At 36.8% G+C, this 24,821-nt stretch overlaps 1 protein-coding gene across 1 annotated transcript in view; it reads right to left on the bottom strand.

Moving 5' to 3' along the window:
- The window catches only part of LOC117409040 (DNA polymerase nu-like), a 98,554-nt gene that overhangs the window by 70,551 nt on the left and 3,182 nt on the right, over window positions 1-24,821 (bottom strand). Inside the window, exons 3-9 of the mRNA XM_059004511.1 lie at window positions 23,692-23,752; window positions 23,228-23,292; window positions 21,757-21,840; window positions 20,719-20,814; window positions 18,022-18,078; window positions 17,173-17,226; window positions 16,301-16,366 (exon numbers count right to left, since the gene is read on the bottom strand). Coding sequence (XP_058860494.1) covers window positions 16,301-16,366; window positions 17,173-17,226; window positions 18,022-18,078; window positions 20,719-20,814; window positions 21,757-21,840; window positions 23,228-23,292; window positions 23,692-23,752 — 483 coding nt within the window. The remainder of the gene's footprint in view (window positions 1-16,300; window positions 16,367-17,172; window positions 17,227-18,021; window positions 18,079-20,718; window positions 20,815-21,756; window positions 21,841-23,227; window positions 23,293-23,691; window positions 23,753-24,821) is intronic.

Here is a 24,821-nt window from a genome sequence, read left to right as displayed (position 1 = left end):
TGAAAAGAAGCTAAACCATGTAACATTTCACGTGATGAGAGAGGCAGTACATACAGCCTAAAGCTAGCTGTTATCTTATTGGTTGTAAAATGGACTGAAGCAGAGATGTATTCATTTGAAAGGGACTAGAATGCATTGGCAGAAGAGCACTGCTGATTTATTCATTCTACAGTACATCCAGGTGCAGTTAGAAGCAATAAGAAGTTGTTTAATCTTCGGAAAGACATCAAATCAATAAGCAGAGTAGCCAAACACTGAAGCTGTATCAAGCAGAAGCCGAACATCCCCTTTCTTCTAAAGTCACCACACCCTGTGCAGTACATGCATACTGCAGTCATACTACATACAGTATATCATTTTTGTCAATACTATAAGCTATCATTTGTTATGATTAAGTCAGACCAAGCATCATCTGCTTTTGTATAAACGTATAAGGTACAAAAACTTATTTTGGTAGGAATCTGCACCCTAAAATGAAATCACTACAAGCAGCTTCAAGTCTGTGTGAAAAAAATGTCTGTTTATATGGTTCATTATATATATATTTCCATATGGGTACAACCATGTGAAACCCCTTTAACAATTAAACATGACCTTAAAGATTAAGTAGCAGGATTCCAAAAAAATATAGCGTTACACATCCCCACGTGTTGCTGCAACTGTTTAAATAATGCACCTGTAATGTTTCTTTTCATTGTTAACATTCTGACAACTTTTTACACTTAGAACTTTAAAGTCTGTTTCAAAGCTCTTTTTAAACTTTCTGCTCTATCTCTTTGGCCTGATAAGGCTGACATTCAGTTCCAGATGAAACTTTTTAAAAAACTGGATTTAACAAGGGGCATCAGACTGTATTATGAAGATCTGCTTTTCATCACAAAAATAGAAGGCAGCCTATTGCCAAGTGCCATAAAGTCTAATCCAGCGCTGCTAATTAGCATATTTAATATTCAAGATGCCACCGCAAGCAGGGATTAAAGGATAGCAAAGTGGTGTTATTTTTCTGTGCTTTTATTCAACATGCTTCAGAAAGAATTTTTAAAAACTGCTTTCCCTATATAATAGTAACTATTACTGTAAGCAGACCTGACCTCAAACACAGCCAAAATGAAAGAGACCCTATAATCCCAGTCTACTTTTCAAACTTGTCAGTCAAACTTGTCAACAGGCACACTGATTCTGCAAGAAGTAGCCTAAATCAGATGACATTACCACTGCTACTGCAGTTTGGTCGCATGGCAGGGGAGAGCAGGGACAGGTTAGAAGGCAATGTAGAAGGTAATGCAACACAAACAGCATATCCAGCCAACTAGATCCAATAAAGCATACGCTAAATAAATATTGGATTTGTATACGCTAAATAAATATTGGATTTTACTCAATCAGCGCGCAGCTCCCTCACGGCCCTGGAGTGCTAAATTCACACTGCTTGTGTTCCTTCCAGGCATTTCAATCTGGAGACACATGTCAATAATACTATGCCAAAATACAAAGTAGATTCAGATCATAAACGGTAGGGCAGATAAGAAAGTGCTGCTGTGAGAGAAAGTAGAGGAGGGATAATTACAGTAAATAAAGATATTGAGAAAGACCTTGAAGCCTTTCTCTACATGTATTACCAATTTGTTTTTAGTGCTTCTACAAGGGGATGAAATCTGTTAAAATATAAAAATATATTACGAAAGACGGGCCGCAGAACATACTTTCAAACTAAGCTTATGATCCACATACTTTAAAAACATGCTGTACAGTATGTACATGTATTATGCATGCATAATACATAATCAAATATGCAGTGTAGTAAATGCATAGTAAAGCATAGTTAAGCATGGTAAAGTCCAGAGAGATATGATAAAACATGGCAAATGCATAGTATAACCATGGGAATCATGAGGAAACTGCTAAATTACTGTGCAAAATGACCATGGTAAATATTGATGAGGGTCAGGATCTTTGTATGGTACCTGGCTTGTTTTAAACAGAGCTAGTGTGAAATCTTGAAAAGCTAAGACCATCAGACCTGACACTGCTTACTTCCCATTGCTTTGTTTATGTGCCTGTTCCAAAGACACATAAATAAAACTAAATAATAATAGCTAACAAAAGCACATTTAATTATTTAGTTTTTTTCTTTGTAGAAGTTCATTTGGTGGGACTTGTTTATTGTTAAGAAACTGCACAAGCTTTCCATAATTTCCAACTCCCCCAACTGAAGTAATAAGCAATAATGTCTGTACCAAGTGGAAAAATCTGCTGACTGCTCACTGAAGACAATGGGGAGAAGGAGAGCGAAGACGGACACTGAATGATAATTAAGCTTCTTCAGGTTTTCTCCACTGACGTGACCTGCACTGCAGTCGGCCTGACACAAGTGATTTCTTTCATAAGCAAGTGCAGATCGAAGCCAGGAAAAGAGATGCAGCAACCCTGTATGGAATGGATTTTGCAATAAAATGACATTACCCATGAAGCTTTAAGAATCGTTGTGTTTTTTATTACTGGTTTGTTTTGGTTGCCAGGATTTTGCAGTGTAAAAGCTAGCAAATCGATGAACAAGCTGATGTTAGGGAGCACTGCGCTGTTGATGTCCTGAGATAAGATGTTAAACAGAGGTACTGTCTATTTGGAGACGTAGAAGATCCATTGCAAGTTTACTTCCTCACTCCATGTCACACGAAAGGTTGATTGTGTTTTATACTAGACTCTCTCCATCTTTCATTTAAACAAAAGCCACTCTGGGTGTGTGATTCTCCCTGCTGGGCACATCAGCCACAGATGACTTGCTTTGCAATATGGCATACAGAAATGAAAACATCAGTTTTGCCTTAAGAAGCAAAAATAGAGTTCTTCTGGAGAACAGCCAGATGGAATAAAAAGACACGGAGGGGAGGGAGGAGGTGTCCTCAAAGCTTAGCATGATAATTAACCTCAGACTAAAATAAAAAAAAGATAACATTAACCTGTTTTAATTGACATTTATTTTTCTTCTGTGCTTTGATTAACATCTATCAGATTTAAACTTCCACATTTCTTTGATAATGACCTTCATTGGGATGAATAATGTACCATTACACAGAGCTATGGTCAAAGGTTTTGCATCACCTAGGATTTTAGGACTGAGACAGAATTAAAATATATATATATTATTTTGTATTATTATTTATTTCTTAGCAGACGCCATTATCCAGGGTGACTTACAATTGTTACAAGATATCACATTATTTTATACATACAATTACATTATTTTTTACACATTATTATTACATACATACCCATTTATACAGTTGGGTTTTTACGGGAGCAATCTAGGTAAAGTACCTTGCTCAAGAGTACAGCAGCAGTGTCCCCCACCTGGGATTGAACCCAGGACCCTAACTACTACTCCACACTGCTGCCCTCTATTATATAATAATAGATGAACATAATTTAGATATTTTATTTAACATAATGTAAGCAAATAAATTACAAAATGATATTTCAAAAGTCTACCGGAAGCCATAATAGTAGTACAGTATTTCTTAATATCACCTTTTTGAATTTCAATCAATCAATCACATTTATTTTGAATTGCGCCTTTTATGCCAAGTCATCCCAAAGCGCTTCACATAACAAATAAATATACTATACAATAATATAATACAGTACAATATCAAAAAACATAAAAAAAATAAAAATAATAATAATAATTTTTGAATTTGTGTCAGATTTTCGTTAAGTAAATGGAAAACTACAAAGCGGTATGTAATTTAATATGTTAACGTGACATTATTCAGCAGGTTTCATTCGACTTTATGAAGCAAAATTAGTTAATCATATAGGGTGATGCTAAACTCGTAAGACCTGCTAGCAGATTTTCTTTTTTTTTTTTAAACAAAACTCATCCCCCAAAACAACCCAAAGCCACCCACTAAACATTTGCATACACACATTAGTGAGCTTCCACATAACAGAGATGACTGCAGCACACAATCAATATATGAATATCCTGGAAAACAGAGGATTTCTTGTGCTGTACTGTGGCTAATGTTCTCGTCTATACATGTGTACCGTGTCTCAATGTCCCATAATGCACCTACTTCTAATTAACAGTCATGTCCATGATCCGAGGATTACAACATCTTTCAAATTGTTGTCTTTTTTCAGTTTTAGTGCAAATTAGCTTTACTTTATGCAGACTTTACCCACCACTAAAGAGCAAACAGATCCAGAAGATGCTGCCATAACCTGCACAGTCCCCAGATCTCAATTCAATTGAGCACATGTGGGATGAGCTGGCACGCCATTAATGCCAACAGGTGATAACGTCCCTGGCATAACTGCACACTGCAGTTATAGACTAATGGAATGGAATGGAATTGCACTGGATGTCTACAGTAATTTATAGGAGCAGCTATAATTCTTTTGAAATGGGGTGGGATTAACCAATTACTGAAGATTGTCCTCAATAAGAGGCCACTAACTGAACCACTTGATGTGCTTGTGACATATAAAATATGTATTATCAGCAGCCTGGAAACATCAATAATCCACCCTTGTCTGCATTTAGTGGAGTTACACTTTCAGCCATATAATATGAGTTATGTGATTTTTTTCCAGGGGATGTATATGAAAGAGTAGTAATCACTAAAAGCTAAACCTTGAAACAGGGTTGCGTCTAGCTGCAGAGCTCAGTGAATAACCTTGCTGCAACCCAAGTGCTCTCATCCATGAAAAGTACAATCAGTTCCCATTTACAGCCTAACATTAGTCTCTACAGCAGACTCCCAGAGTGGAGAGAAGCATGCACTGTGCCTGACAGCTCTGCCTGCAATGATCTTGTAATAAAGTGCAAGACCAGCTCGAAAATGTGATACGTCTGTATATTTATAGCCACCATAGGAGCTAAAAGGCCACGCCTCGGGCACCAAACACAAGCAGCAGACCCAGACCCCGCCACCCATTATCTTTAGATCATACATTTATGGATTGCAATTGTTTTCTACAAATTAAAATGAAGAGTTACATTCAAAGGATTTGACAAGGACATGCTGTATACAGCCTGCTCGCTACTCAAATACTGGACGCATCAGAAATATTCATCACACAGGATCCTGATGATTGGTAAAAATAATCTAGCTACTCAACACTAATGAAGGGAAGGATCTATCAGGTTAGAAATACTAATATAAACTGTCAGGTTAAGAACCTACTTGTAAGGTACTGGATGAATGGAAAAGACTATACTTTACTGCACTTCATACAAGACCTACACAAGCCTTACTGCACTTACCTGAATTTTTGTATTTTTGCTAAACACTGCTCCACTCAAACTAATCAGAATATGAGAACAAGTATTCTTTATGAAGATTGTTGCACTGCTGCAATGTCATATTTTGTTTAGAATAAGATATGCTTTCAAAAACAGATTACTACTTCATTGAAGTCAGTAAGTAATCACACCCAATTACATTTAAATTCATACTGTTTACTGTAATTCATATGCTGGTAACCCTGACAAAGTCAAAACCCTTTTCAAACTGGTGGTAGTTTTATTTTTTTTACACTCCGGTGGGGAAACTACCGCTAATAAAACAAAACAAACAAAATAACGCTACCTCTCAGTTGGAGCACTAAATCAACAGTACTTCGGGTGGTCCCTGTCTGACGTCAGGACGGATAAGCCATTTACCCAACTAAACACAGATCAAAACCGTCCATAAACTTAACCAACAGCAAACACACAGACACTGTGACTACTTATCTATTGACAGTATAGAACTGTTTCTTTCTCTTAATTCTGCTTCCGCAATATATATTGTAGCATTTCACAGGAGGCAGAAACAGAAGAGACACTTGGATCTTTGAATGCTTTTTATTTAGCACGCTTCTCTCACACACCTCTGTCAGCTTTACAGGATACAAGACAGTGACACAGAATGCTGGCCCCTTATGCAAATCAGGGTACCAGATCTCATGCAGATCCCATTGGTCCTCAGCCGCACACTAGGACCAATGGGCAGAGACAAACAGCAGCCAACAGGGACAGACAGATAACAGCCAAATTACAAGGGGAGACACAGAACATACACACGCAGGCTGACATACACAGACAGAAGTAAACAAAGCATCCCCAAGCGGGGCTTCTCCCTCTGGCGCGGGAGACAGCGGGGCTTCTCCCTCTCGCGCTGGAGACAGCGGGGCTTCTCCCTCTCGCGCTGGAGACAGCGGGGCTTCTCCCTCTATGGTTGTCTCCCTAATGGAGCTCTGGGCTATACTTTTATAGGATGTGGCTGCTCCCAATTATCACCAATTACTCTATTCGGGAGCAGCCACATTCTCATATGTTTTTGGCAGGGACAGGAATTAACCCCATCCCTGCCAGCCACTACCAAAACTCAAACAAAACACTGTACTTTATTTACAAAAACAATATATATCAGATGTTTAGGTACAGCGACTGATGCACTCCTAAAATAATGAATTACAAAAATGACATCCATACATTACTTATTTCAGAATGGAGATACAAATCAGAGGGGAGCCTTTTTACAGTTGCATCTCATATGTATACAGTCCCACTGTGACCGTGCCCAAAGCAATAGGGGTGAATTGATTTGGGATAGTTTCATCTGAGAAAGATGCTATTTAAGTCCATGACTGTTGTTATTGAACTGGGAGAAAAAAAGAAAGAAAAAAAAAACGTTTGCTGTTGAAAGACAACAGATTTGTCTCAGTAATCACAAGCATTCACTGTTTTCTCCAATAAAGCCTACTCACAGGGCTTTGACAATGAGCAGATTTACTTTTGCATCATCATGCATAATCACATGCCAGACGCAAATTGGAAATGGAAAACTGGACTTCAGCAATTCAAAATTGTCAGCAATACAAAAGGAAACTTGATCCAAAGTAGTTTATTCTGGCTGATCTAGCCTATGTTAAATATATATATATGGTAGGCAATGAGACCTAAAGAGCTGTTCCTGAACTGCCGTTAAAAAAAAACAAAAAAACAATAAGAATTGCAATACGAACCACTCAGAATTACTTTAAACATCATAACAATGTAAGGGTACTGTAAAATGCCATTTGAAGCTACAGTCATAACTCTAACACAAGGGAAGAACCTTTATGGCCTCCTTGTGTTCCTAACATATGGCTCATTATAAAATAAATGACAGCCCTGCTTCTGTAGGTTATGGTGTTACATCTTGTAAATGCTGTAAAGGATTTTCATAGAAAGCTGCCCCCACATGGTTTCTTTTCTCCCCATATTCTTGAAACCAACTGTACTGTAAACTGTATCTGACTCTGATTCCTATTCCATTAGCACTCATATTTAGATATAAACAACATTTTCCTTTTTGAAGATTATGATTACAGGAACCCACAAGGAGATAAACAGACTGCTGTAACAGTACTTAAAAATATTTATGAGCTGGCATGGGCTTTGAATGCAAATAATGCTACTGAGCAGAAACCATTAATGAAAAAGCAGCCCTATAAACCTTTTTCAAAATTCATGACGAATAAATAACTGATGATTCATGCTAAATCTTCAACATAAATTCTGGGAAATAATTCAGTCTTCACACTGATGACTGTGATTGGAAATGCTAAACAATTAAAAAGCAGGGCACGCACATCGAGAGCTTATGCAATCTGAAATGTCTATAGGAGGCTGGGGGTGGATGATAACATTCTGGTGGTGCTAAATCATGACAGTCGTCGTGTTCACCATGAAGAGTGTGACAGGCAGCCAGACCATGTGATCATTATGAAAACCAGACCAGTAATGGTCTCTTTGATTGTGCAAAGAGTGTCCAAATATTTCATGGGGTGTACTGTAATCCACCACCAAACTAGAAAGACTGCAGAAGTGTAAGCAAAGAGTTTAATATCAAAAATGAAACTAGAGTAGACTCCCAATAATTTGAACCAAGGTAATCCGAACTGGACTACAATTTGAACCATGCTATCCCAATGAAATCCATGCTGACAGAAACCAAACTGCAAAATCACAATTTATGATAGGTATGTAAAATGTTTACAGCAGTCTGTATTTTCTAGTGTACATTTTTGATGAAATATTGCTACCAGAGACACTAAACACTACAAAGACAAGACAATGCATTTTAGTAAGATACTGTTTACAAGAAGTACTGCAAGCAAATCACTACTCTGAGCTGGGTCTGGTCACAGGGCTGGTTCAGATTAGAATCATTTCTATGCATATAATGAAATATGCACTGAACTTTTTCCTCAAGACCACAAAACAGTGCAAGTCCTTCTACCGCACATGGTTAATTATTCATTATTTTGACCTTATTCATTATTTTGAAGGAGGAGCAGTGAGCAGAAATCCACTGAGAGCCATACAACTACAATAAATATTTTATGATAAATCATGGTAAAGCATGATTTTCTTGTGAATCACTGATGAAGCATTTCTGAACATAATACAAAATACGAATGCTGGAATACAAAATGTTGATGCTGCTGAATACGCTGTATCTATTTTTGCATTATATTCTGCAGTACAAAATCTCATGGGTTCCATCCTCAGATCAGGAGGTCACTTGTTGATGTAGAAAATATTGAAATACTGTACCACTATTTGAAGGTATGTTTTTCAGTGTCATGAATTATAATGTCTATATTATGTACTGTATTGAGTAAAGTAAATAAACGATTAAGAGTCTGAGGATCGATGATCCCATCCAAGCTTTACTACTGACTTAACCTAATGTGGGTATCTGGTGTCATTTTACCTTTCCCCAGAGGAAGGATCCCCTGGGAGGTCTAACAGGTCTCCCCTTGAACGAAATATACAGTACAACATTTATCCTAATATAAAGGCTGAGGTCTGCCAAGAAAACTGTATCAGTAATTGCCTTATATGACAAGCTCAGGCTGCATGGCTATCTGTGATGCATCAGCTGGATTAATGAAGGTCGGGTAGATCAGGAAATGTTACATCAGTATCCTATTTGTTACAGATTAAAGCAATACTGACAAACTGCACAAGAGAATTGTAGTATTAAGATTCTTTCAATTCACAAAGGTCCCTTTTCCCTTTGAAGTGCTAGGCCAAGGGGAAAACTGGCAACCAAGCATTTCATGGAAGATAATTAATGCTGACTAGCAGTATATTTATTGCCTTTTTTAAAATAAAGGTTGTATTAAGCTTCTTGTAATTGATGCAGTGCTTTCCAGACATCAACCAATAGTGACATATCCTAACATATGACCCTAACTCAAATTACACTCTTTTCTAGCAATGTACATAGCAGCTCAAAGTACTGCTTCTAGTGTGGACAGCTGTTGGAATCTTTAGTCACCAATCAGAGCATGTCATTATCTGACGCTGATATAACAGTTAAAATGAAACAACCATATTACTGACAGGGAAAACAAATACATGAGAGTTTTCAGAGCAACAATGGGGGAGTCTCCAAAAGTGTTCTAATTTCTCTTGAGACATTCTGCTCGAGCCAAATGAAAAATTACCCTATACATTTCCGGTTTCCATTGGCTCAGTTTGTTTTACCGGAGAAGACCCCCTTTTCACCTGACCTCATGCAAATGAAGGAGAAAAGAGGAGGTCGATATGCAAATTATCCATGCGTAGCGTTCTCGTGCTGTTTACGCAGACAGCTCGGGAAAATGTGGTTTCCATACACAGAGAACAGGTACAGGAGAGAATCTCGCCTGGAAATCCATAGTTGTCAGGTGACATCTTGTTTGAGTGAAACTCTAAAGCACAGTGTTAAGCTCATGTAATAAAGCTGTGATTTGTAAATGCCTCATGCCTGGTTGTTTAATAATGTGTTTTACTGCTCTTGCCCACATTGTTTTTCAAATGTCCATTGGTGGGGTGGCATGTCATTAGTAGTGAATACTATTTAAACTAATTTATCACACGACTTATTAAAGAAAAAAATAAAATAATTAACCCAGAGGTATATAATGAAACTCCCCCAATGAAATTGTCTTTAATAAAAAGTAGTTTGTTTAGTTAGTTTGTTTTTTAATGAAGTAGTCCATCATGAAGTCCTTTTACCTGACACATCACACAAAAGTAGCCCATCGTGGCCTGCATTTTCACAATACGTTTTCGGATCATGAAGCTCCTATATTGTCGTATACAATGTTATTGCTACATCTGTATGATTGTATATCTTTAATGGAAGTTTTTTATTTTTTTTATTAGGGAATAAGGATTAGTTGCATTTTGAAATAAATATAGTCCATCTACTGCCCCCCCCCCCCCCCCCCCCCGCTTCCGCTTCACTGGCAATTCTGGCTTTCATGAGTTTATATATTTTTGTGAATACTGTGACAATATGGAAGCATTTTTGGCTGAGATAAGAGGAGAATAATTTGAAGCAATTTTACCTGTCACAAGATGACTTTGATCATTATGGATTTTCTGCTGTATTCATCTGAGCTGAACCTGGCAGATACAAGCCTTTCAGTAGATTATAAGTAGTGCTTCTGACTTTTCTACTCTCTTTTAAAAATTCAATTGATACCTGTTAAGCCATTTGTGTATCTCAATCACAACGGAGAAACGTGTTTGTAATGTGATATTTTGTAACAAATGTAATACGGGCACCTGCTAAGAAATAAATAAAGAAATAAATAAAGAAATAATAGTAACATTGATTTAATTTACATGGTTTTTCTATGAAACAACTAAATGGGCTTTTAAATCATAAGTCTTACCTTTTCATTTGAAAGCAGAAGGGATTCCTCTTTATTAATGTAAATAGTCATGCAGAACGATTGTAATAAAGTGTGTCCAGCATAAAATACTTTACTTTTCATTCTAGCTTTAATAAAGAGAAGTCGCTTATTACTATGTTGCGATCTCGTTTGTACGTTATGCTTGTTAATCAAAAATTAAGGCTTGGCCTATTTAAAAACCAATTTAGTTATTTCACAGAAAACAAAAAACATAAATTAAATCAATTTTACTATTAACACGTTTTTCAGTTGTGATTGAGATACACGAAAGTCTTAACAGGTATCAATTGGATTCTTAAAGGAGAGTAGAAAAGTCAAAGCCAAATGATGTTTAAAACAAGACACTATGTAAACATGCTTTTGTTCACTAATACCTTCAACAAAATTTGCTTCATAAAACACTTTTAAAATAACCTTTTTTCCTTCTGCACAATAACCAAATCTTAAAAAAACACATTCTTCTCTTATTAGCCTTTTTTAAGACACTTTTGATCCTATCCTTGCTAAAACATTACCTATAACTTTTAAAAACTCAATGGGATTATCCTGGTTAAATATATTATACAAATATATACACTCAAATATCAAGTTCAGTTAATTTCAAGTTATTTTGAATCACTTAAATATGCATAGGTGTGGTAGATAAAAAGCACGTTTCAGTCCGGTGGCAATGAAGAAACACATTAACAATGCAGTATTCCTACAGAAAGTCAGTTGTTTGTAAGGCCAGACCCTTAAATCTCTCTTGGCTGTGTTCATTAACACAGTTGTGTGTTCAAGGGCGCAGTACAGAAGATGTCCCTCACACTTCTGGAGATAACAGTAATAGCTTTTTAAGCCTTCACAGCAAGAGCACACACTACTTTTCCACAGATTCAAAACCTTATGTGACACAATAGGAGAAAACTGTTTGTTAAATTCACAGTATTATCAGGGGTTGAACAGATTAAATAGAATAAACGGGGGGACAAACTGGAGGCAGACGTACAAGAACATTAAGGTTTTGTATATATCTAGAGAAGCGCTTGTGCAATTGTAATGAAACTTGCCAAGGACCTTCTTTAGCACAAGTTATTGAGTATCATAATCTAGGGGTATCTGGACTCTGTCTGCCCACCTGTGTATGTGACACTAACATGTTCACATGTGCATAGAGTAGATGTAAGTCATGGTGTTTTTTTTTCATGTTACTAATAGTTCCAATTTAGAATTGAAAGCCTTAAAATCAACCCTGAGTGCTCCCCTGGGGACTATATTAAACCTGACAAATAACCATGAGCACAGAAACAATAACAAATGATGATTAAGAATAAATAAAAATAGAATAATACCATCGAGAAGTTCTGGGGACAGTGGAACCTCGAGAGAAAAGCTAGAGCTGGTACTACCCCTGGTTATACACACTGAACCAGCTATTACTTTTTCTAATATATGGATTAGAGTCTGAAAAATATGCATCTTAGTTTCATGGGAGAGTTACATTTATCAGTCAGGAGCAGAGAGATGCAGACAACAGGATGCAGCTCTGGGAGCAGGAAGTACAGTAGTCTCAGGCTAAGAGCACAACCCTCAGGAAGTGTTCTCTAAGACGGAGTTAGCCATCAGATGCAATATGACTCAATCAATAAACAAATAAATAAATAATTAATACATACATATGTATTACGTGTCATGACGCACATGCATCAACATATGAAATGAAATGGATAAGTAAAAGAAAAACAATAGGCAAGTGTGTATTAATAAACTAATAATAAAGTAACAAACTATTGTTAAAACTAAAGCAAAACAACATGGTCAAAAAGCTTAAATTGCTATATACTATGAAATTAGCTAGCGGGTGTGTTTCGGGTTGTCACAATGGCAGAGGCAAAAATAATGGACGTTATCTCGAACAATTTCGAGATAACGTCAACAGAGTAAGGGCGGATAAATGAATCCTGTTTTAAATACCATTATACACAGCTGTAACAATTACTATATTCACACAATTATTGTTTTGAGATTCAGCTTTTATTAGGGAGCTCCCCTAAATCCCTTGTTTAGAAAGATACAGGGTATTAATGCTTGTGACAGAGTATCCGTCTGCCGTGTGAGTTGAGGTTGAAGTTGATACGCCCCGCAGGTGAACAGGATTTATTATCAACACACTGAATAGCTCACGTGACACTACCAGCAGTGGTAGTGCATGGAGTACAATATAATGCAGATGGGTTGGAACAGTAATCGATAACATCGCTAATCACGATAATGTTTCAACGCAATAAAACTATCGTTGCAAAAAAATTCTTAACGATAAGCATAATTATCATCCGTGACCCAGTGAAGGAGGAAGCGGCTCTGCATTGAGCAGTAAGCGGCACTGAACTGTATGAGTGAGGCGTAAAACATGATCTGTGTTAGCACTGCATACACTGGGAAGTTAAGTATTGATTTTAAACAACATGCTTTTAACGTTACGTCATGGATCAATTTTGATAATTTGTACACTGGCAAAGCATGACTGGTTTTCTAACAAAAAACACAAATAGCTCTTCATAAAATAAAATAAAAAACACTAGCTCACTAAAATGACTGTAGAAATTTGGAACTTTTGACTATTAAACATTTTGACGCAGGATTGTTTTACGTAAATCGAATGTAATTGCAAAAAGAAAACAAAAAAAGCATCATATGGACACATGTAATACAGCCTAAACTGAATCTGAATGTCATTATCATCCAACCCTACAACACAGTGTATAAAAACTTTAGTGGGATCTACAATCTGTTGCTGAAGAGATTAATCATGGCGGATAAACGGTTAGAACGGATATGTGACGGGCAGATACACGACAGATTACTCTATATGAAAAACTACAAAGCGGTATGTAATTCAATATGTTAACATAACATTATTCAGCAGGTTTCATTTGACTTTATGAAGCAAAATTTGTTAATTCTATAGGGTGATGCAAAACCTTTGGCCATCGCTGTAAGTAAATGTTTCCCCTGCAAAACCCCTACTAATAGTTTTTGAGTAGTTTGTCAAAATAAACTTATATAAAGATGACATCTTAGTCTCACCAATACAGAGTTATAAGCTAGTTTTTATTTTGACCTTTAGATGTCAAAGGTCATGTACAAGGACAATTTTAGATAGAGCATATATGGGTTCATATATGTGTTATATAGTAACCATGACCCTATCTGCACTCTCCAAGGAGTTATAAGCTAGTTTTTCATTTGACCTTTAGACAAGGTCAGAGGTCATGAGCAAGGACATTTTTGATAGAGCATATAGGGCATCTGCTAATAAATAAATAATAATAAAATAATGTGTTCCTGTATGTGTTCCATAGTAACCATGACCCTATCTGCACTCCCTAAAGAGTTATAAGCTAGTTTTTCATTTGACCTTTAGGAGAGGTCAGCGGTCACGGGCAAGGACATTTTTTGATCGGTTATTTTTTTTAGTAGTCTAACGTTTTAGCCTCTTGAAGTGCTTAACACAGAAAACCCGCCCCTTCAATTCTCTGACTGGTTAAATGTTGTGTCAAAACGTAACACAGCTGTCATGTGGTTACAATTGTTTTTTTCACCCAGCAACGTGCAAGTGATCCTGTCTGCTAGAAGTCCAATCAATCCTTATTGTTAAAGGCACAGTAGCATCTGCAAGACGGGCGTATCGTCTGAAAAGGCCTGGGGAAAACCCTGTATACATCTTGCACAAAAACAAACACATGATTTCTTATGTCAATGAAAAAGACTGATTCCGCAACTATTATCACATAAAAGTGAAACTAGTGCTCCTTGCATGATAATTGCAAGACCTTAGTATGATGCACAATGGAGATTCCCAGACTGGACACAGCACAGCCTGACCCATGAATTTGTATGTGTTAGTGTGTAATAAATAATAATAAAATGTAACATTGAATTAACTCATTCAATCGTATAACTATTTTCTGGGGGGAGTGGGGGCGATATATTTACAGGTATAAATTTTAAAAAGGGTTACATTACAATTTAAAACAATGTGAACGCCTGCATTCCGTCATAACCCTACGATTACTTATTTGGGATACAATTCAGCACATATAATTCATCAGCAGACTTTCAAAAAGAGTCGCTATTTCAGGGCCATAATATCGTAAAAAATATCTTCTACAAAATTAAATTGATAGAAAAATGTGATACAGCATTATAGAACGGTTTTAAATCCAGGCAAACCTGCACTCTGCACAACATTTACTAAAACGAAAAGGTCACAGCAGGAAAACAAGCTCTCATTCCTGTCCTAGAATAACACTGTCAAAGTGTTTTTAGAACCAGACAGTCGCAGGTCAAAAAGTACAAAGATTGCCTATAGCTTTTTTTTTTTAAAGTTGTAGAAGTTATTAAATTTTGCAACTCCATAATTATTTCAATGTCATCTCCTATCTGATGAAATAAAGTATTAACCATTTGATTCCCAGCTCTGTACTCTACAGACAGCAGCAATTATTTTTAAATAAACAAATACATTTGTGTCTGCATTGTGAAACTATCTTAAAACAAAAAAAACAAACAAAAAATATCTGATTCCAATTCTCAATAACTTGTGATATAGAAGGTCCTTAACAAGCTTAATCACAATTTGATAAAGTGGTGCTCTAGATAGTATACAGGTATATGCAACACTCCATACCCTTATACTCCTTCACTGTACTCCCCCAGCATGGATATTCATCCCCAGTGGAGTATAAGAAGTGTATACTATATACAAACCACCGTCAAATCAATTGTATCTCATATTTCTATTAATTAATGTATAACAATTCAAATTAAATTAAGCATTACACCGATAACATTGCAAAGCAAGTAGTCAATGGAAACACAGTGGATAAGAGGACATACCAACCCAGTACACATGCAGCCCTATTTCCTATACTTGTAGCCTGACATGTGGTAGCCTATGTGACTACGTTTCCTTTCTACCCGCAGTCATTCATTCCTAATGCACTGTGAATATTATAACAGAGCTGCTTTCATAAGCAAGCCTTTAGCACATTTTTCATCTCTACGTTTGTTTATGCAGTTCAAAACAAAGGTGACAAATCACAGCCGTGGCACTACATACTGAATTGTTAACCCCTCTCCTGCTACACGTTTTGTCTCGACAGCAGCACTGACCTGTTTTATAACCTCTGCCAAAGATAAGGATGAGATTGTTGGAAGCTACTTACTGAACTGCAGGTTTTCTGGATTTGTTTTCATACTGTCATGCAGCAATTTCAGCTGTTTCGGTTGGATGTCCACATGCAAGAATTTCACTTACAACGCAGTGATAAAGAAGTCTGTCTGTATGTGTGTGTGTATATATATATATATATATATATATATATATATATATATATATATATATATATATATATATATATAGGAAAAGATTAATAGCTTCAATTTATTTTATACTAAAACTTATTAACACAAAACTTTAAAAACACAATGGTTTTGAAATGCAAGACAGAGGCTCATAGTTAAACTTGTTTCAAACTCGTTTCACAGCGTACAACATGGAACATACATATTATGGTGCATAATTACTTACAGGATGCTTGGCTGAAAGCCTGCCACTCACAGTGCCAGTCTGGTTCCATGTAGAGGAAATATAGCTCTGGGAAAATTCAATATAAAACGTGAGATTAGACTGTCATAAATGATTAATGTGCTGTTCTTTATTTCAGCAAGATGAAAAAAAAAATACATTTACATGAAAAAAATAAGGAAAACTGCATAGAAATAAATAAAAACAGCCCCAGTCTATTTCACTGTCCACACGTCTAAAAATCTATTTTTTTATTTCAAGATAAGTCTGTTTATTTGAGATTGTAAAGGGATTAGTTACTCTGAGATGCTCCTTGCATCTTTTTTTCTTGAGCTGGTAGTTTCGAAGAAAACCATAAATTCAATTTCTTATAGATAAACAAAAATGAAAAAAAAAGCCAGAAGATTTCTGCAGGAAAATTTCTCAAACAGTTTAAGTGAACTCTATGGAATATGAGAAGCTGTGCTGCCAATACTTTGAAAAAGAAAGTATTGCAGAGCTAGGAAAGTACAATTAGTATTTTGGTACAATTATACAAGCAATGACCAAAAAATATCAAAATGGTCTCTACAGCTGGTGTGAAAGGCCTGATAGAGTGAGTACCAATAGTAAGCCCTTGTGAGCGGAAGGCTCAAGGAAATTTAGTTTTATGAGGAACAGCCTCAGGTTTTCAATCTGAGCCCATATGGAGAATAAACCTTGCTGCATATTTCCACCCCAAATACCCCAGAAGGAATTCAACTACACCAGGAAGAAATTTAACTACCCCAGGTAATCACTTATGTTATGCTTCTGAACATTTTAGACACCACACAAGCTTGTCAACTGTCTTGTCCAGTCCTTGTATATAGTTAAAATAACTAAGTGCAATGTACCTTCTTCATACAGGACATTATTCCATCCACGTAAGTTGACTTTATCTTATGAACCTAAAAAAATCAAATAGATAAATAAGATATTTTATTTTCCTGTATTACAAGAATCTACCAGAAGATGGCATTAGGTGTGAGAACATAAAAAAAAAAAAAACATATTAAAAAAACCCACAAGTAGCAAGCTTCACAGACCCCGATTAGCGCTCTTCTTGGACTACCGAATGTTACTTTAGAGAAGGATGTCAGACTAGTGATAATCAGGCTGCAAAACCAGCTAAAAGTTCAGCTAAAATATTCTGGATGCTAATTACATTTTTGACCCTATTTAGAAATAACTGTCTAATTTTATTTATTTATTAAAAAATATTTAACAGTATGAAACTTGCAACAACAAAATAAAAAAAAATGACTACCAGAGCAATAGTTAAAGTGCTCCTATCTGCAATTTCTTTATTTAATTTCTTTCTGAAATTCGCCTTTGGCCTGGCTTAATATATCCTGGTGTGTTTTTCCTTTTAGTATTACGGATATTTTAGCTTAAAGATGACGACAGAAACAATAGCAGCATTCTGCTTGATTATTATGTTTGACCAGGCAACATAACAACAGTTTAACAATGCTAAAGAAGAAACATAATACATTCGATGACAAACGTTTTGATTGGAAGACATTTAAAAAGTCGAAACGTTTGCCACTGAATTTACTATGTTTGTTTTAGTATTTCTAAATTGAGCACTATTGCTTTTACTATAGCAGATATGGATGACAAAATAATGAAAAAACAAACAAAACAATGTAATATTTTAACAATTAAAATAATTAAATGTGTGTTACAGTGAGAAAAATTACCTGTCTATATTCTAAGATAATCTTGGGCAGTGGGTGAAGGTCTTGTAACTGCATTAACTGAGAAACAGAAAGATAAGGTGATTGCACCAAAGATAAAGGTCAACAAAGAACAACACACTTCCCTGCCATAGCTGTTAATACAGAATTAAAGCTATCATGAAAAAGCAGACCACAAAACCATGACCTACATCCACTATGCATGGATGTAGAGAATGACAAATACTGCAGGCACTCTATAATATCCCCAGTTTCCAGTTAGTATAAATTCACACAAGATTAATTTAAGATATGTCCATTTAGTCAGTAGTTTAACATGGTAAGTAACTTCAATGAAGAAGATGCAGCCTGGCCATGGTCACTGCATCATGTAACTTTGATTCTACACACACAGATAATGCCATGTGGACCATGATACAGAACACATGCTTTAAATTAACTACTGGAGCAACTCCGAATGATTGTAAACACCATAAAAAGCTAAGGATAAAGGGACGATAAATAAAATGAAATTTGAAGCAGCTCTAGGTGTAATAACAGCACACTTGATGTTCACAGGGTACTGTATACCTCCGTCAGACTACAGTAACTACTGTAGCATTCAATTTCATATTCAGCACTGTAACAAAGCCAATGTCTCACTCAGCACCATTGACAGCCGTGCCTACAAGACGCTGATAACATCCAGGGTGACATTGTGAAGGGAGCTTAGATCAGCACCAAGGACAGGGCACCTGGTATTTATAAATAAGACAGAAATGCCCTGAAAGTCATCTCAGACAATGGAGGCTGACAAAGCTAACTGTGGCAGGGTAGAAAAGCCCTGCACATTAAGAGGGGGCAGGGCAAAGCCCTGCTGATTCAAAGCTATTATGTTTATTATTCAAAAAGGAAATGTATATGTGTGCTGGGCATTATTATTATCATTTTTTAATATTACTGTTTTCGTTGTGTCTGTTGTTATTATGATTGTAATTGTAATTATTATTGGGGTTTGGTTGTGGGTGGATGTGTATGTGGTGGTGGGTTGTATATATAGTGTTTTGCATTTGTTTATATGCGGGCAGACGAAAGCCGTCCGCTATTTGATATTGTGTTGATTCAGCAGGGGGAGGGTTAACTTCCTCTCCCTGCCTTCACGTGTGGAATGCAGGTGGTCAGGAGATAAATGATCGCTAAACTGTCTCATTAGCTCCTGACCACCTGCTATATAAGATCTCGCTCTCAGAGCATGTGGAGAGCGTAGGAGTAATTTGGAGACGCATGGAGAGAGAGAGAGAGAGAGAGAGAGAGAGAGAGAGAGAGAGAGAGAGAGAGAGAGAGAGAGAGAGAGAGAACACAGAGTAAGACGATTGCTACCTTTATTGTGCTACGTATAGGTACTCGTTTGTGTTTGTTTTAGCCCTTGTGCCTGTTTCTTTGTGTTTTGAAAGCATTTTATTTTATTGTTTTTGATTTACTCAATAAATATACTGCGCAGCCTTTTGCCCCGCATTCATGCCTTTGTTGTACTGCTTCAGGGCCTGACGTCACCACCCTCAGCTACCCCGTCACATCTACAAACAAGCATTTCCTTAGATTGCCTATTTTTCTTTTTAAATGCACATATGAATTAGCAACTTCACAATAAAAGCATTCCAGGGTGTTTAGCAGCTACGTCATTTCCAACACCGAATTTATCAATCTGAGCCAATATTGGACCAAAACTGCAAGAAACACTGAAGTAACTTTAATGACACAACAACTGCATTTAATTAGCATTTGGGCATCTACCCTCCCTGTGACTACTTGATCAAAGCCTACATGCTTATTTCTGTGGATCATGTATATGTTCTTGGAAAATCAGTAGGAAGCTAGCCCAGTGTTCCAACAAATCATTTTACAAAAAGCACCAAGCTGGGAGAAATATTGACATGTATCCACTGATACTGCATCATTAGCCAGAGATCAAACCAAACACATATCTTTTAACCAAGAGATGAATACAAAATGTGGTTTACCTACTGAGATATCTCTCCTATCAAAACAATGTGATAGGTGGGGGTGGGGGGCTACTCAACATGTCCAAGACTGGCGAAGGCATAACCTCTACCCACACACTGCATATTGAAATATGTTCAGCCAATGAGAGTGCTACAGAGGAGTATAATCTAAAATAACAGCACAAGTCAAGTGAGCCCACCTACTCTACATCCAATTATATTAGTGTGATCACATCACTTTCTAAACTACACATGTGCATAGATAGCGGTTATAGCCCGGAAAGTTTCTCCCAAATTGCAAAGCAATGCTCCCTAAGCAAGAGAGGTCAGCTTATTTAAATAGACGCTGTGATTAGGGGCTTGGCATTTTTAAGAAAATAACACTTACTATCCTTGGCTGTGCACAAATTATACAACAGATAGAGGTGACTGTAAGGAGATCACACTTTCACATTTGTCTTGGTTCATTGGGTGGGGATCCTTGGTATGGATACCTAATGTCATGGAGGGTTGGTGGGGGGGACCGTGTGCCATGATAGTTTGTGAACCCCTGCACTAGAGGACCTTTTTTGACTATGTCACCACAATAGAACATGGTTTTCATGTACTGTACTCTTCAGACCATGGACTGTTTGAGAAACTCTTATCTTTTACTCCTACTCATAGCTTCTCAAGCTTCAGGTGGCCTATCTCCAGTAAACCTGTAATACAAACACACCACTACTTCGGAGGTTGAGTGATGCTGCTTCAGGACTGTCTTTGGGAGTTTCTTGTTTTCACACAGCTCTTGCAAGCGAAGCTTCTCAAACAGAACCTAGGACAGGAATGGTATAATTCTTCAATTCAACAAGAACTTTAAAAACAGACAAATACAGGCATACTTCCCTGGGATTTAATTATTCAGTCTTAGGGATGAAAACTTTTCCCTGCCCTGTACATATATTGTAACAGCTATATGAATATTTTTTGTTAGTTTTACTGGAAATCGCATTTAAACTGCAGTGATCCGTTTCACACCGGAGGTGTGTTTTTTATGAACAAAAACAAATCGCACCCAGAGGCATAACGTATTGTCTGCACATGAAGTGTATGTGTGAATATACCTGAGACAGAAGTCCTATCAGGTCATTTCAAGAAATTAATTTTGCCTGTGCAGCGCCAGAAGCTATATCCATGGTCTAACTTGACCTACAGAATCACAGAATACAATTATGTATCGAAAACCAAAATGTGACATGACAGCAATAAGACAGCCAAAGAAAAAGCGAGCATTAGACTTTGCCAAAAGGGTCTCCAAAACACTGAAAATATGAAGCTGTAATCTAAAATGTTTTTTTTTTTTTTTTTTTTTTTTTTTTAAGTAGACGCCCTTATCCAGGGCGACTTACAATTGTTACAAGATATCACATTATTTTTACATACAATTACCCATTTACACAGTTGAGTTTTTACTGGAGCAATCTAGGTAAAGTACCTTGCTCAAGGGTACAGCAGCAGCATCTCCCACCTGGGATTGAACCCACGACCCTCCGGTCAAGAGTCCAGAGCCCTAACCACTACTCCACACTGCTTCCCTTAGGTGCTTCAAGTGGTTCATGACATATGAACATTTGAAGAACTCGCCCAGGAGGATTTACAGAATCATACAAGCTCCCCTTCGTGGTGTCTGTTCACTCCAGTGTTTCATTGTTAAGCTTTCTGAACTGATCGTGTTCAGGTTGTTTATAAGCCAGAAAGACATGGCATGGACACCTACCAGACGCAGCTGATTGCTGCTGGTCACAAGGAACTGCTGCCCAGCCGCTTTGTGTGCCTCCTGCTCCAGCTGTTTCAGCTTCGTCTGCAAACACACAACATATTGTTCTGGCTTACACCACATTAGCCATAAAGAACATGTATATTTTTTCTGTGTTAATTTGTAACTAGGATTTGTAAAACAGCAAAAATGTATTTTCTCTCCATTATGCTGCAAGTAAAATCATTACATACACTGGACATTGCTTTGCAAGATAAAAAGTCCTGGCCAATAACTATAGCATCAGGTGCTACAGACTACTTTTATGCCATACCTCTTTGTTGATTTGTTAACCATAATGCGGCACAGCTAGTGGTTGCTAATGAACTGTTTCTCATAATGCAAATATACTGATGATATTAATATTTAAATAAATAATAACACAATACAGTAAATAATAGAAGCAGCATTCGTAAAGCAAAAACTTGTTTATGATTTGCACACTTCCTGATCCTACCAGTTATCTGTAAAAATGCAATTATTGAGTTTTAGGTTTGATAAATATTTCTCCTGCATCCTCTGTAAGCATGCTTGTTGGCCTGCTTGTGGTGTGGTTGTTACCCCAACAACTCTCCAAGACCCTCACTTTGAGAACCTCTGTGAAACTAGTCCAGGCACATACTGTATACAGGTTTGCTATTGCAATCAGACTCAAAATGGAAAAGATGGGTTTCCTACTTTTGCTGTGGTGATAGCAAATGATGTCACAACAAAACAGCATAATCAGGATAAAAAATAAAATAAAAAATGAGGTTGTGCCTTTTACTTTTCTCTTGTACAGTGTGTCCTGTCGATACAGAATGTTCGAACCCTAAACTCCAAGTAATCAGGTTTAAATCCCCCACATGAAGATTTCAGCTTATGTAAATGTGCTGTACCATGCTAAGCCAACTTACTAGAACGACAGCAAACTAACTTTTGAACTTAGCTAAGCGGATAGAGCTCCAACGAGCACAGCCACTCTCACAGAAACTGATGAACACCGCTACATAAATTACAGAGGTGATTCGCATCTCTAGATTTATGTAACGGTTGGACCCGGGAATGTTTCCAACTTTGTGGGTCTCATTTAAATGAGGAATTGAAGACAGGTGCGGAAAGCAATAACTTTCACATACATCACATTCATCCATTTATTACATTCATGGCACATAAAACAGTCTAATGACATTTTGTTAAATGTATTTCTCCGCTCAATCAATTCTGCTTTTTATAGTTTTTACAGATTTTCTTTTTCATAGACATGGTATCAGGACTAAACTTCTGGAATTTAACAGCTATTTTTTCTGTGAGTTTCAAGCTGATTATACCCTTTGAGCTTCTCAATCACAAACATATTTTTTGTGATCTCTTAAATTGTTCACTGGGTTATAATGTATATTTTTAGGTATATTTTCATCCCTATACACCCTAAGAATGCTTATTACCATACCCCTAAGAGATCAGATGTTCTTTTAAGGGCATCCTTGTCCACATGTATTCTGTGATTTTCCATTGCTGCAAAAAAAATAAAAAAGGTAACAGATTATATTACTTTAATGATACACCAAATAAAAAATATTAAAAAGTTATTCCATTCACAATTAGTTATTTAGTAAAAGCTTCTACCAATAACAGAAAAGCATCCACTGGTATCCAGCCTTTATCTAGCTTCTATAATGTTTTTTGTGCATCACATTAAAATTCAAATGTGCTAAAGCTTTAAAAAATCAACTTTCTTCTGAACATCCACATTATGGAACCATTAAGATCAGTCATTGTGTCGAGGTCATAAGGTGATATCAATCCCATCTGTACCACAGCTATGTGAAAGTTAATAAATGTGAACGCCAAGAAATACAGCTTCCAATATGCTCAGACACATTGAGATTTATGTACTGTGCAAGGCTTTCTTACCTGCCAAAACTGTCATCAGACCAAGCTCCATGTTATAGAACAACTGCCACAGGCCTTGCATCTGAAAACATTCCATTCCATTTAAAATGTAACTTGGGAATAACTTTTCAAGTGCTGAATGGTTAAACTGGCGAGTTGAGTAGGAATTTGAGAGAACAATATTTCCTGACTTTGGCTCAAGACTGTTTTAAATAATTAATTAAACTACTAATTGTACAATTATTTTTGGATATTACACTTTGAGGTTTGTTTGTTTACGGATGTTAGAAGTTACAATAGATAACATTTGACAGTAGAAACAATCAGGTTGAATATATTAGTAGGTGTCTGGGCTTTTTTTTGTTGGTTTTATTGTCGTTATTTAGGGAGTACTCATATCCTGGTAAACATTTGCTTGTAGACTGATGTTTTGTACATGTCCCTGCATGTTCCTACCTGTTTCAGTGGCAGCTCAAGCAGTCAGTACTTGTCTGGCGTGTTCTTACATGTCTGAGAGGCAGACAGACACCTTGCATGTACGAATGTTGCTAACTGCCTGGGAACCGAACGCACATGTCCCTACTTGCCTTTCCTGTTTCATAGTTTTACATTAAGCTCACTCTCTCTCTCATTTGCCTTTCCTGTTTCATAGTTTTACATTAAGCGCTCTTGCGCTCTCTCTCTCTCTCTCCATATAAAAAGCATAATTAAGTGATCTTGGTGATGGTAATCTATTTTAAGTTTAAAATGATGCAAACAAAAGAAGCAACATATTTCTGCAAAGTAATCAAACTGAAATCTGTCTCAATTTAAAAGTTTGCTTAATGGAACTTCACAGAGAACCACACAATACAGATGTGTAGTAAATCTGTAGACAATATTCTGAAGGGTACTGTCAAATGATTTCTGAGATACAAGTCTTTGAAAAGGAAGCCACAGTGGATTTACTAATGCATACCAGCCCCCCCCTACAGCGGAAGCAGGGTAGTGTGTGGGAGTTTCTCCTGTCCTGGTTATGTGAGTGTGAGATCTCCCACGCTAGTTAAGACAACATGTTGGTGATACACAGGCAGGCAATAGTGACTATGGGGGAGAAAGCAGATTCTCTAGTACCACCTTTTCCCAGCATATGCTGCCCTTCCATAAAATAA

Source organism: Acipenser ruthenus, chromosome 2, assembly GCF_902713425.1.
Source record: "Acipenser ruthenus chromosome 2, fAciRut3.2 maternal haplotype, whole genome shotgun sequence".
Classification (NCBI taxonomy): domain Eukaryota; kingdom Metazoa; phylum Chordata; class Actinopteri; order Acipenseriformes; family Acipenseridae; genus Acipenser; species Acipenser ruthenus.
This window is presented reverse-complemented; position numbering and strand designations above follow the sequence as displayed.